At 39.0% G+C, this 13,580-nt stretch overlaps 1 protein-coding gene across 3 annotated transcripts; it reads right to left on the bottom strand.

Moving 5' to 3' along the window:
- Positions 1–474: 474 nt before the first annotated feature.
- LOC126773349 (poly(U)-binding-splicing factor half pint) lies at positions 475–12,809 on the bottom strand. 3 transcript variants are annotated; one of them, XM_050494240.1, is made up of 13 exons: positions 12,575–12,809; positions 10,595–10,688; positions 10,293–10,515; positions 9,701–9,754; positions 9,415–9,634; positions 9,001–9,204; positions 8,759–8,899; positions 8,510–8,658; positions 7,969–8,432; positions 7,741–7,881; positions 7,572–7,664; positions 7,348–7,468; positions 6,227–6,405 (listed from the first exon to the last, which is right to left on the bottom strand). In XM_050494240.1, the coding sequence occupies exons 5-13, from the start codon at positions 9,528–9,530 to the stop codon at positions 6,296–6,298; spliced, it is 1,539 nt and encodes a 512-aa protein (XP_050350197.1). In that variant the 5' UTR covers positions 9,531–9,634; positions 9,701–9,754; positions 10,293–10,515; positions 10,595–10,688; positions 12,575–12,809; the 3' UTR covers positions 6,227–6,295. The 3 variants fall into 3 exon arrangements, with proteins under 3 accessions (XP_050350196.1, XP_050350197.1, XP_050350194.1); XM_050494239.1 differs by lacking the exons at positions 6,227–6,405; positions 10,293–10,515 and adding an exon at positions 475–653; XM_050494237.1 differs by lacking the exon at positions 10,293–10,515.
- Between the last annotated feature and the right edge of the window lie 771 nt (positions 12,810–13,580).

Below are 13,580 nucleotides of genomic sequence, written 5' to 3' on the forward strand. Positions count from 1 at the left end.
TTCAATATACTCATAGATTTGTAAATTGTTATATTTGTTAATCAGGTGACATACAACAATCAATAAAGCGGTAATCTAATGTTATAATCACAATCATTATTGTACTTAATTACTAAATCTATTTAAAAAAAAAACTAAGTAAGATTTAATAAAAATGTGGAGATTTTCATTACCCTGGGTGTACAAACTGAGGGACGTATTTCTGTTTGTTCCCAGACCTTCATCTGCTTTTTAACTTTCAATCTAAGAATTCTATCTATTTTTTGAATGTATGCATGAACACTTACATAAATTGTCATGATTCAGATATATATGTAATGATACTTCGAAAAAAATCATATGAGTAGTAGTGCCGCACGTTAGTGCAAGAATAGGATTGATATTTTCTTTTTTCTTACTTATTATTTTTATTATATTGTAGTTTGTTTTTTCCAATTTTCACTTACAATAAAATCAAGATAATAAAAAGCGACACAGGGGCATATCGTTATATTTAAAATAAGAACGTAAGGCGAGACTATGTGAAGCGATGTGAGGCGAGGTCTACCCCGAGAGGTCTCCGTGGTCGAACAGGTCCTGGTCATAGAGCGCAGCGCGAACCGTGCGGCCACCAAAGTAGCGCCCGTCCAGCGCGCCCGCCGCCGCGCCCGCCTCTGTGGACACGCACGTACATTATTTTTTTAATGTTATAAGTAGGTATTTATTATTTATAGGACGGGCAAATGGGCCACCTGATTCTAAGTGGTCACCACCGCCTATAGACATTAGCGATTTATTTAAGAAACATTAACCACTTCTTACATCGCCAATGCGCCACCAACCTAGGAACGAAGATGTTATTTCCTTTGTGCCCGAAGTTACACTGGCTCATTCATCCTTCAAACCGGAACTCAACAATACTAAGTATTGCTTTTTAGCGGTAGTATATCTGATGAGTGGGTGGTACCCACACCCACCCAGACGGCCTTGCACAAAGTCCTACCACCTAGTTAAATATATTATCATTCGTATGCATTTATTTCGACCAGTGTTTTTTATAAAACTGCAAAAAAAATTGTAATACATAATGGGATATCTAAACTAATATTATAAATGCATAGGTAACTCTTTGTCTGTTACGTTTTCAAGGCTAAACTACTTTTTGATAAAATTTGAAGGACGGACATAGTCTACCTTTTTTACCTAATATCCGGCCCTCTCCCTCTAGTCGCAGGCGATATTGGTAATCTGTGGTAAATAGTGAACGCCTTTAACAGTCTTCCCTTCGAGACTATAAGGGAGTCACTCCGATACCACAGGGTGCCTTCCTACCTCAGAAGGCTGTTGGGGGCATACTTCCGGGACCGGGCGATGGGCGACTTGTCCAGCGTTGGGTAGGCTGCGGCGTTCCACAGGGGACGGTACTCGGCCCAATCCTGTGGAACGTCGGATTCGATTGGCTCCTCAGAGCCCCCATCCTTCCCGGAATGAGGGTGTTGTGCTACGCGGATGACACCCTCATCACGGCGACAGGGCAGACCTTTCAGGAGGCGGCCCGCCTGGCCGAGGTCGGCGTATCGCTCACGATGGACCGGATTGGGATGCTGGGCTTGAGGGTCTCTGCCACAAAAACAGAGGCCCTCCTATTCCACGGTCCACGTCGGGGTCCCCCTCGAGGGGCGTCGATTAAGGTGCAAGCCCAGATGAGAAAATGGAGCTTCAGGCAGCATTTTGTCCAACTCGGCCCGAAGCTCATAAGCGCTGCTGCTGCCCTGGGCCGCCTCCTACCCAATGTAGGAGGGCCGGAAACACCATGTCGGCGCTTATACGCTGGCGTGGTACGCTCCATGGCGTTGTATGGTGCACCCATTTGGGTGGATGCTCTCACCGCTCGTAACAGAGCTTTTCTGCGGAGGCCGCAAAGAGTCATAGCGGTGAGAGCGATACGTGGGTACCGTACGGTGTCATGGACGGCAGCGACACTTCTCGCGAGCGATCCGCCCTGGGAACTCCAGGAAGAGGTGCTTGCGGAAGTGCACCGGTTTCGGGTGGAAACGAGGTCAAGCGGCGTCCGTCCAGGATCGGCGGAGGTTGAGCGAGTCAGGGCCCTAGCCCAGCGAGCCTTGATTCGTAGGTGGGAGGAGGACCTGAGGTCCCGCTCAGCAGGCCTAGTGACAGTGGAGGCGGTCCGCCCCCACTTGAGTCGCTGGGTGGAACGTAGTCACGGCACACTCACATTCAGGCTGACGCAGGTACTTACCGGACACGGTTGTTTCGGTAAGTACCTGCACTGGATAGCGAGGCGGGAGGTGACACCCTCCTGCCATGAATGTGGTGCGCCTTCGGACACAGCGTGCCACACTCTGATGGAGTGTGCCGCTTGGGGACCTCAGCGCCTGTCCCTGGCGGCCTTAGTCGGTGAAGACCTCTCGCTGCCGAGTGTGATAAATGCCATGCTTGATAGCGAGAGGTGCTGGTTGGAGACGGTCTCCTTCTGCGAAAATGCCATGTCGCAGAAGGAGGCAGCGGAGCGGGAGCGTGAGGAGAGTCTCCGCTGACTCGCTTCGCCGAAGAAGACCGGGGAGAAGGCGTCGGCGCTATGCGCATCTTATCCTCCCGCCCTAAATGTTGCCGGGGTTAGGGGGTCTTTGTACCCTGAGAACCCCCTAGGATTTGGAGGCCTGCAGAGGCGAGCCAACCGTTGGGGCGTCACGGTAGTATGCGCAAGCGATCCCATGACGCCCCTCGAAAAGACGGTGTGGGTACCGCTGGTTTTTTAGTGGGTATTCCGGCGCATACTCGGCGCCGGCGAGTCCCACATACCCCCCCACTTCAAGTGGGGGAAACGCGTAAACGCATATTTCCAGCGAAAAAAAAAAAAAAAAAAAAGGTATCGATTTCATAAATAACAGATCCACGAATATTTATTTATGCATTTATTAACTTGCATGTGTGTGTGCGTTGGTATGTATGAGATAAAAATACTACCACACTTAATATTTAAGTTAATAATATTTAATAATTCTATTTATATAGCATTATAATATTTACAAATTGATGAATAATATTGCAAATATAATACACGCATAGAATACGCGCGCAGATAATGCAGCGTGGAGTTTGCTTTATGTGAGACAAAATGTGTGATAATGAAGTGTATACTTAATAAACACTTCTACTCAGTAAACAGGGTTATGGAAACTTGCCGCTTTGTCTACATCAATAAAAAAATTCAAACTGACATCAATTAAAAAATATATAAATAACGTAAGAAAATGATAAATACCTAAATTTTAAACGAGTTTTATTGTAAATTCTAGGTTGCATGCTATATTTAACTAAAATTTAGCCATCGTCGATGTTTGTGTAGGTAACTCCACACACAACTAAAATTAAGTACCTATATAATTTAATCAAAAAACTTTTTATGAAATGAATTGAAACATCGAATCTATCTCATAGTCAGGCTCGATATTTAATTTCATTATTTATTATAATAAATAATTTATGTATTTATATTTTTTATGTTACCTATTAGTAGCTTATAATTAGTATATTTTTTTGATAATATTAAATTTTAATATTATTTAAATCCTAACCATAACTTAAATTCATAATAACCTAAATCTCAACTCTTATTAACAGTAAAGTTAACTAATTAATGTAATTATAACTATAAATACATATTAATCTTAAGATACCCTTTTCCCACAAAGAAAACCTTCAGAACGCCACCTGTGTACACTAAATAAGAAAGGAACGACATCATACGATGCTTTTCTTAAGCGCGAATTAAATTTTAATATTTATTAACAAAAGAATACAATTGAATATAATTGATTCAGCAAATGATAGTGATCGTGACGTCATCACTCACAATTTCAACAATCAACAATCACTCACATAGACAATCCTACTAATATTATAAACGCGAATGTTTGTATGGATGTACTCTTTCAAGCTAAAACAACTGAAAGGATTTTAATGAAATTTGCAATAATATAGCTCTTACATCAGAATAACATATAAGCTATAATTTATACAGCTATTGATTAAATTGACCAAAATATAACAATAAGTGTCACGTCAGTCGGAAAAATTTCTCTTATCTGTGAGCCATTCTGGCGTGCGCAGTAAAAACCGTAAGAGTTATACGAATATAATGTATGGTGGAAATGTATCTCTTAAATAGTTCTATAAAAAAGTCCGCGCCAACATATTTCTGTCTTTTATGTGTAAGGCTTACTTATATATTACTATATTTTATCGCTAAAATAAATATATATATATATATATATATATATATATAAATTCGAATTTATATATATATATTTATTTAATTCGAATTTATATAAATATATAAATTCGAATTTATATATATATATTTATTTTATATATATATATATATATATATATATATATATATATATATATATATATATATATATATATAAATTCGATATTTGTTTCCAAAATGCATATTTTGTATTAACAAATTGATTCTTATCGAAAAAAATCCTTTGTAACTTCTGATATTTAAAGTAGATAAATTTTGTCTTTTACACTATTTTATTTAAACAAATATTTTGAAAGTGTGTGCGTAACTATGCGTGAGTGCCAGACGTCATTGGTGGTTGTGTCTGTTTTGTGATATTCAGAGCCTCTTGTTAAAGACGCACTATATGTAATGTAATCGGTAGGTATTTTAAGGTATTTTTGTGGTGAGTTACACTTACAAGTTATTTAGTTTTTATTTAAATTACATAGATGGGCATTTGATTTTTTGTTTTGTTTATTATAAAAACTAATTACAATAAAACTGCGAAACCGTTACTTAGTAAGTTTACTTAAAATATGAAATTGTTAAATATTAAACTTAAATTAAATTACTACATATAATAAGTCTGTAACTGATCGCTGTCTGTACATTGAAGATATATCATTAAAAGGATTACCGAGGGCCTTTATCAACGCAATAGAACCCAAAATAATTATTGTTAGAATTTTTGTCTATGTATCTGGTTGTCTGCGCGTTTGTGTATGCTAATCTTAGAAATTGTTTAACAGATTTGAGTGTGATATTCGCCAATATATTGTGGCTAACTACATTTAAAATTTAGTGTTTGTTTTATTTCAATCGGTTCATAAATAGTAGAGTTATTTCAGTTTAAAGAATCACGTTGAACATTTATTCAATAAAATTGCTATGAAACAACTGTTCAATTGAAATTGGAAATTGAAATTGGTTGAAACTTTAGCTACCTATAAATGACAGTCTGTGATGATTGAAAGTTTATAGGGACAAAACAAAGTTAAAAATTTGACAGTTTCAAAAATTTGATACTCCAATGTAAGTTGAACTGAAATCTATACGATCAATAAAATTAAATAGGGTTCAGCTTATACTAGTGAACGTTGGTTAACTCGCTCATGCGTAGATGCGCCCCGGGTTAGCTTAATTTTTTAAATATAAGTATATATTTTTTATACATAATTACGATTTTCTTACGCTATACCATGACTAACACGTGTTTGTATGTGTGTGGCCCCTATAAAGAAAATGTTGAGTATCGCTGCCATAGATTATTCAAGATGTCGACCATTTATTATGTTATATCAATTGTCTCTACTGGATGAACGAAATAGGCATTAGGCATGATAAAAATAAAAGTAAAACTGTTAAATTTATTTAATAATAATTTATGTATTTACTAATCATCTTCTATTTGAATATGATATAAGATTAAAAAACATATATAAATTTTATTTTAATCTTTAATATACTCATAGATTTGTAAATTGTTACATTTGTTAATCAGGTGACATACAACAATCAATAAAGCGGTAATCTAATGTTATAATCACAATCATTATTGTACTTAATTACTAAATCTATTTAAAAAAAAACTAAGTAAGATTTAATAAAAATGTGGAGATTTTCATTACCCTGGGTGTACAAACAGAGGGACGTATTTCTGTTTGTTCCCAGACCTTCATCTGCTTTTTAACTTTCAATCTAAGAATTCTATCTATTTTTTGAATGTATGCATGAACACTTACATAAATTGTCATGATTCAGATATATATGTAATGATACTTCGAAAAAAATCATATGAGTAGTAGTGCCCCACGTTAGTGCAAGAATAGGATTGATATTTTCTTTTTTCTTACTTATTATTTTTATTATATTGTAGTTTGTTTTTTCCAATTTTCACTTACAATAAAATCAGGATAATAAAAAGCGACACAGGGGCATATCGTTATATTTAAAATAAGAACGTAAGGCGAGACTATGTGAAGCGATGTGAGGCGAGGTCTACCCCGAGAGGTCTCCGTGGTCGAACAGGTCCTGGTCATAGAGCGCGGCGCGAACCGTGCGGCCACCAAAGTAGCGCCCGTCCAGCGCGCCCGCCGCCGCGCCCGCCTCTGTGGACACGCACGTACATTATTTTTTTAATGTTATAAGTAGGTATTTATTATTTATAGGACGGGCAAATGGGCCACCTGATTCTAAGTGGTCACCACCGCCTATAGACATTAGCGATTTATTTAAGAAACATTAACCACTTCTTACATCGCCAATGCGCCACCAACCTAGGAACGAAGATGTTATTTCCTTTGTGCCCGAAGTTACACTGGCTCATTCATCCTTCAAACCGGAACTCAACAATACTAAGTATTGCTTTTTAGCGGTAGTATATCTGATGAGTGGGTGGTACCCACACCCACCCAGACGGCCTTGCACAAAGTCCTACCACCTAGTAAAATATATTTCATTTCATTTCATTTATTTCGACCAGTGTTTTTTATAAAACTGCAAAAAAAATTGTAATACATAATGGGATATCTAAACTAATATTATAAATGCATAGGTAACTCTTTGTCTGTTACGCTTTCAAGGCTAAACTACTTTTTGATAAAATTTGAAGGACGGACATAGTCTACCTTTTTTACCTAATATCCGGCCCTATCCCTCTAGTCGCAGGCGATATTGGTAATCAATAAATATTTAAATTGATGTTGTAATACCTGTTGAAATTAAATATATACCGGTGTCAAACCGAGATGGTAAGAATGCGTGAATCTTAATCGATGACTCAAATCCGGGCAAGCACCACTGAATTTTCATGTGCTTAATTTGTCATTATTTTCCATTTCGTTCTTAAAAGTGAAGGAAAACGTCGCGAGGAAATCTGCATGTGTCTAATTACACTGAAATTGTACACGTTGCCACATGGGTATTCCACCAATCCGCATGAGAGCAACGTGGTGGAATAAGCTCCAAATTTTCTCCTCAAAAAAGGAGTGGAGGCCTTGCCCAGCAGTGGGACCTTCACATGCTATTACTTTACACTAAGCGGTACGCACCCTCAGGTTCGGCGAACTGTACGAAGATTTTGACGTTGGCGTGTGCGGGGTCATCGTCCTCGTTCTGCCGCTCGTTGTAGATCACGAGTCGATCCACCCGACCCCACTTCGAGCACTCCTCCTGCATATATAGTCACCGACGTATAGATTTTATATATTTTACCATAATAACTAAATGAAAATAAAAAATTACAATATTACTGACAAGTAAAGATTGTGCTCACCTGAATCTCATGATGTAACGCCTCGTCCACCTCTTCGGCGGACACCATGTTGCACAGAAGCACCGTGCGAGAAGCGCGACGCCGCATCAAGCGCTGGTATGAGATAGTTGTTACATAATATGGCGACACAATAAAACAACATACGAAACTAGGGCCGAGCAATCTCTACCTGCATGACGAGGTGTCGCGCGGATTGACCGGAGATGGACAGAGACTCTTGCTGCTGCAGCGTGTCAGGCGAGCTGTCCAGTAATTTGCGTTGCAGCGCCGCCTGCTGAACGCCACCTTCAGCCGCCGCGGCAGTTTCCGCCTGCACGCCCATCACGAATTTTACGTAATTTAAGAGATAAATACTAACATACACATATACCCAATAAAAATGTTAAAATGGCCGTACCGCTGTGGGGCCTCGCGCACGCGGTGGTGGCGGTATCACTACACCCGGCGGTGGGATGACTTGCGCTGGCAGTGCTGCACTTACGCCTCCCGCCAAAGTCGTGGGTAACGCACCCGGCAACGCTGCCGGGATCGCTGCTGGCAGGGCACAGGGCAGCGCCGCTGGCAGAGCGCCTGGCAGCACTGCCGGTAGCGCCGCTGGTAGCGCAGCCGGCAGTGCTGCGGGAAGCGCGACTGGTAGCGCAGCGGCCAACGAGGGTAACGCGGCGGCCGGCGACACACCGAGCGCGTTCAGTTTGGTGAGGCCAAGCGCGACTGCGTTACTGGCCACCGCATCCATGGCCTGTATCTTAGCGGTCGCAGCGGCAGCGGCAACAGCGGCCGCGGTGGGCATTGCGGACGCCTGCGGGGGGCCCGCTAGTGCGTTGGGAGGCGTGATGGCTCGCCCCACGCGCAAGTACTGACCTGCATCGTGAATTGAATTAAGTCAGAAATGAAGGACGAAATGCGGTTTCAAAAAAAGGAATGGAAGGCAGACGCACCTCCGAGGTCGAAGAGGTTCATTGAAGCGATGGCCTCGAGTGCGGCTGGTAGCGTGGCGTATTCTATGAATCCGTATCCTTTGTGTTTGTGCGCCGACGCACCGTATGCTAGTTTGCAGTAAGTGATCGGACCAAACGCCTCGAAAACACTGTAAAATAATGATACAATGTGAAATGTATTTAACAAAAAATAATAAACAATGCATTCATATAGTTTCATGACGCTTCCGTATAAAATATGTCCCTTACTTTTTTATGTCGTCCTCTGTGAGCTCTGGATGTATGGAAGCCACATAGATACGGTTATACTGTTTCGCTTCTTCTTGAATTTCATCAATTACCGCCTGCGCTTGTGGCATATTGGATGGACGTCCTACAACCTTTATATTCCTGAAAACATATTGAATATTTGTATGAACTATTTTCTTTCTAAGTTTTATTTATAAAAGCCTTTATGAAGTTAATTGTCGCGAAGGACAAGGAACACGTACCTTCCGCCTAGCATAACACCGTTCATCTGTTCGAGACTGAGTTGTGCAGCTTCTGGTATTTCATACTCGACGAAAGCAAAACCTTTGTGTTTCTGTGTTACGGGATCCCATGACATGTTAATAGATTTAATAGGTCCGAATGGCAGAAACGCTTGCCTTATTGTATCTTCCTTCAGCTCGAATGAGATCGACCCCACATACACCCTGTAAACAAAAAGTATTTCATGTGTATATATAACATAAAATAAAGTATTTGTTATAAAAGATAAAATCTCAGATCTTTTCAGCATAAAATCATGGACTCGACCAGCCATAGCGGGAGTCTCAAAAAATCGCTCTCATCATACTATATATATTGCAGGGCCAAATATCGTAACGGTATAAATATAAATATACCATCAAGTTCATTCTGACCTGCACATGAGAGCGAGCGCCTGCTGCCGTTGCACCTGCGTACGCTGCGTCGCCATCTGCTGCTGCTGATGCGCCAGCGTCTGCTTCATGAGTACCATCTTAATGCTCTGCTCCATTGCGTATTTCTTGGCACGGGCCACTGCATCAGCCTGCTCCGTTGATAAGCGCGGCAACGTGCCGCCGAGGATAGCCGGAAGCGTCGTGCACTTGGCGCCCGGACCTGCGCACGCTCTCGTTAGGTCGCCGCCACACGCGCGCGCACCATTCTGCTCGCACACGCACCTACCTGTGTACACGTCGCCCACCTGCCGGAGGTCGTACACGGGCGCACCGAGGAAACCTGCAACATACGGTCGAATGAGGGTGGGCAGTGCGCACGGGCGGGGGGGACGCGGCCACGCCTCACGCTGCCACTCCACGACACGCATTCGCCGCGGCTACGCACACGTCCATACCGGTCCCTTTCGTTCTCGTACGATTTCGGTTGTTAACACATTGTAAAAGTGTCATTAACTGTACACGATAATTATGAATGATATATTAGATCCTTTCCAATTATTTATTTATGTTAAAATAACCAGAAATGATGTAATCAATTTGTCCGAGCTGATTTTGACGCACGTTCCAGTTTTGTTTTCCTTTATATATGCGCTGAAACCGATTGACTAATAATAAAATAAAGTGAGAGTACATCTCAATCAGTCGAAGTTCGAAAAAATAGTCCAAATTTATTAAAACCGCACATCATAACTATTCTTCCATCCTCATAAACCTAAACGTTTTCAGTAAATGTCGCGAAAGAAACCTACGAAGCCGCGGCAGCGCACTCAAACCGTCATCAAGCAACCGGGGACAACGTGATATAATGAAGTAGGTACATTGTGAAACCGGCGGGGAGCAGCCAAGGCGCCGAGGAGCATCGTCGCGGCCATCGCCTAAGCCTTTACCAATAACCTAACTTATATCTAGTCTGAAACAGAAAGCAGAACACTGATCACTGAGGGGCGAAAGAGGTACAGAAGTCAGAAAGAGGCGACACGAGTGGTGCGAGGCCTGGTCCGGCGGAGAACGCGCCCAGGCCGCGCCGCGCCGCCGCTGCGCCTGCAACAGCGAGCACACGCCGGGGCGTTAGACGTGCTGCACTAGCAACTGCCTGCCGGCTCGCACGCGCGCTACTCACCGCTGGCCATGACCACGCCTGCGCTCGCGCCTACGCTCGTCACCGACGGCATCGTGACCATCCCAGACAACGCTGCGCTTTCGACGCCCTGCAACTGAAATATTTTAAACTTTTACTTTGTGCTGATTTAATATAAATATTCCCTAGTGAATATTTTAATGTTTTTTGTAAACTTAAAATTTATAATGACTGAATGAAAATGAAAATCATAGCAAATATGCTTTGCATAAACCGCAATAGAATCGATCATCAATAAGTTTATCTTCTGTAAATGTAAATGTGTTACAAATTGGTCAGTCTTGATTGTTATTACTAAAGTGTAAGTATAACAACCACTCGCAAGGTAGTATTCTCATATAGAACAGTTCAGGTCTTACTATTTGTAACATGGTTTTCCATAAATAATAGAAGAATAAAAGTTTAAAAACTCTAAAATTTGCTATTGTATGTATACAAGCATAGCAATTTTTTATTATTCAAATAATACATGACATTCTTATATCAATAGGTAACATTTGTATTTAATAATTTAAAAACTATGCCTACTAAATATAAGAGAATGTTGATTGAAATTGTAAATATAAATAAATAACCAAAAAACCCCTGACAGTTAATATGTAATATTTACAGTTGTGCTCATTGACACTCATGTGTAAAGTCACACACATTATTATATGTATTATACACATCAATCTCATATCAATTTCTTTTGTGTAAGCTTAGTACACAGAGAGAAATTTAATGACGGAGCGAAGTAATACTAGCTACAATAATGGCTACAGAAAAACAATCTTAGAAGATACTCCATATTTAAAATTTTATTAATTGCATCCTTACATTTGAAAATATAGTATTGGCAGGAAAAAAGACAGTTTTATTGATGCCACTGATCTTGTTTCTTGTAAGGATTACATTCTACTAAGAAACCGACTGATGTTAGAGAAATCAAAATATGAGAAATTACAAAAATTCTTTTAACAAACCTTGTGAATATTTCATAATCATTCCAAATTTAATATAATAATGAATATTTAAATCATAATAAAGATTTCACTTATATACCATCAAACAATGCTATATATAATTTGTAATCTGCTTTAATTACTATAAAAAGTATTGAAAATCATAATGGTATATTCGATCATTTTTTTTTTTACACTTAATTTGCAAAAAGCATTTGACTGTTATTTAACATCTTTAGCTGTGAAGGCCTAATCTGATATGTTGTAAATTGAAGCTTGAACACTCAAAATGTCTTATCTTTTTTAAAAAAAAAATTATAGAATAGGAAGGCTGACGAGCATATGGGCCACCTGATGGTAAGTGGTCACCAACGCCCATAGATATTAGCATTGTAAGAAATGTAAATCATCGCTTACATCACCATTGCGCCACCAACCTTGGGAACTATGTTATGTCCCTTGTGCCTGTAATTACACTGGCTCACTCACCCTTCAAACCAGAACACAACATACTTGGTATATTACATCTGTTTTGCAGTAGAATAATTGATGAGTGGGTGATACCTACCCAGACGAGCTTGCACAAAGCTCTACCACCAATAAAGTACAAGTTACAAGTTATATAGGACAATCATCAGCAACTCGCAAGGAATATGTGTGTTAATGTTGTTACCATTTTTCCTCTTGCTATTGAAATGGTCTTACAAATGATTACTACATAAATTTTATGTTAATCCTGTGTGACATACTACACTGCACCTACATCTCATCACAACAATTTAAGCATTATTGCTAAGCAATACACACTTGTGTATCCTTCTACGATATGCATAATTACGTAATGATAAAAATTAACATAAAACAACATTTTTTTTAAAATGTTGTAAGCATTTTAAAAGAAACATTTTGCTGCAAATCCCGATGATTATTTTAGTAGCACATATTTCAGCATTTTTTTATGTAATGGATATTAAAGACGTTTATAACGTTATACATACATTAAATTTCAAACACTTACCAATTCCATATTTGGTTTTCGGTTTAAACTAAATGTTTGTCCTCCATAAAATTATTAACAAACTGATAGTTAACACACTTACAATAACTTTCTTAAGTGATTAAAAATTGTTTCAATAAATGTAATGAAATATAATAACTAATGAAATCTACAATATTTTCTATTTTTGGCAAAACTAAGGAAGATCAAATTTTTTCGATTAGCGATAGCATGGCAAATTAGCAGATGGCTGTTGGCTGTTAGCAGTTGACACTTGGCATAGAAATTGTTATTTTAAGCAACAGATAACATAAAATTATCAAACCATAGATTTTTTAAAGAGAAAGAGAACTTCATATAAAAACAAGTCCTAAGAAACGCTTAAATCAGTAAAATATATTCTAATAGATTACCTATCTAAACCGTAATTTATCGACTCATTTTAATAAATTAGCCAGTAAAAAAATGTTAATTCTTTAACATCGTTGTTTATAATTATAGTTTTATTAGGTAGTTTTTTATAAGGAGTTAAGTTTTACATGTTTGTTTTTTTCCGGTTTCACAAAACTATTTATCCAATAAATATGAAATTTTCATATTAATATTTTAGTACGCAGTCAATACTTAATATATTATAGTAGATCGTAGACAGAGAAACTAATAGACGCAATGACGATTTCCTTCTCGCTTACACAAGAAAGAGAACAAAACCAATTTTCGCTTATTTTTATGTTAGAAAACTATTCTAATTCAGTAAAAAGGTCGAGAAACAATCTTTATATAATATCGAAGGTTATACAATGGTGCATTGTCGTATTATTTCATGTTAAAGCGATATCAAGAAGAAAATTGCCGGCGTATGTTTATACGCGTAATGTTAATCATGTCATGTAAGTGCTGCCAGCGTCAGCTAAAAAAATGTCCCGATTTTTGATAAAAAATATCGAAAACAAATAAATACGGAGTCCATTAATAGCCTTAACTGCTTCGTTGTATGTGAATATGTTATTTTAATCTATTCCTTTTC

Source organism: Nymphalis io, chromosome 14, assembly GCF_905147045.1.
Source record: "Nymphalis io chromosome 14, ilAglIoxx1.1, whole genome shotgun sequence".
Classification (NCBI taxonomy): Eukaryota; Metazoa; Arthropoda; class Insecta; order Lepidoptera; family Nymphalidae; genus Nymphalis; species Nymphalis io.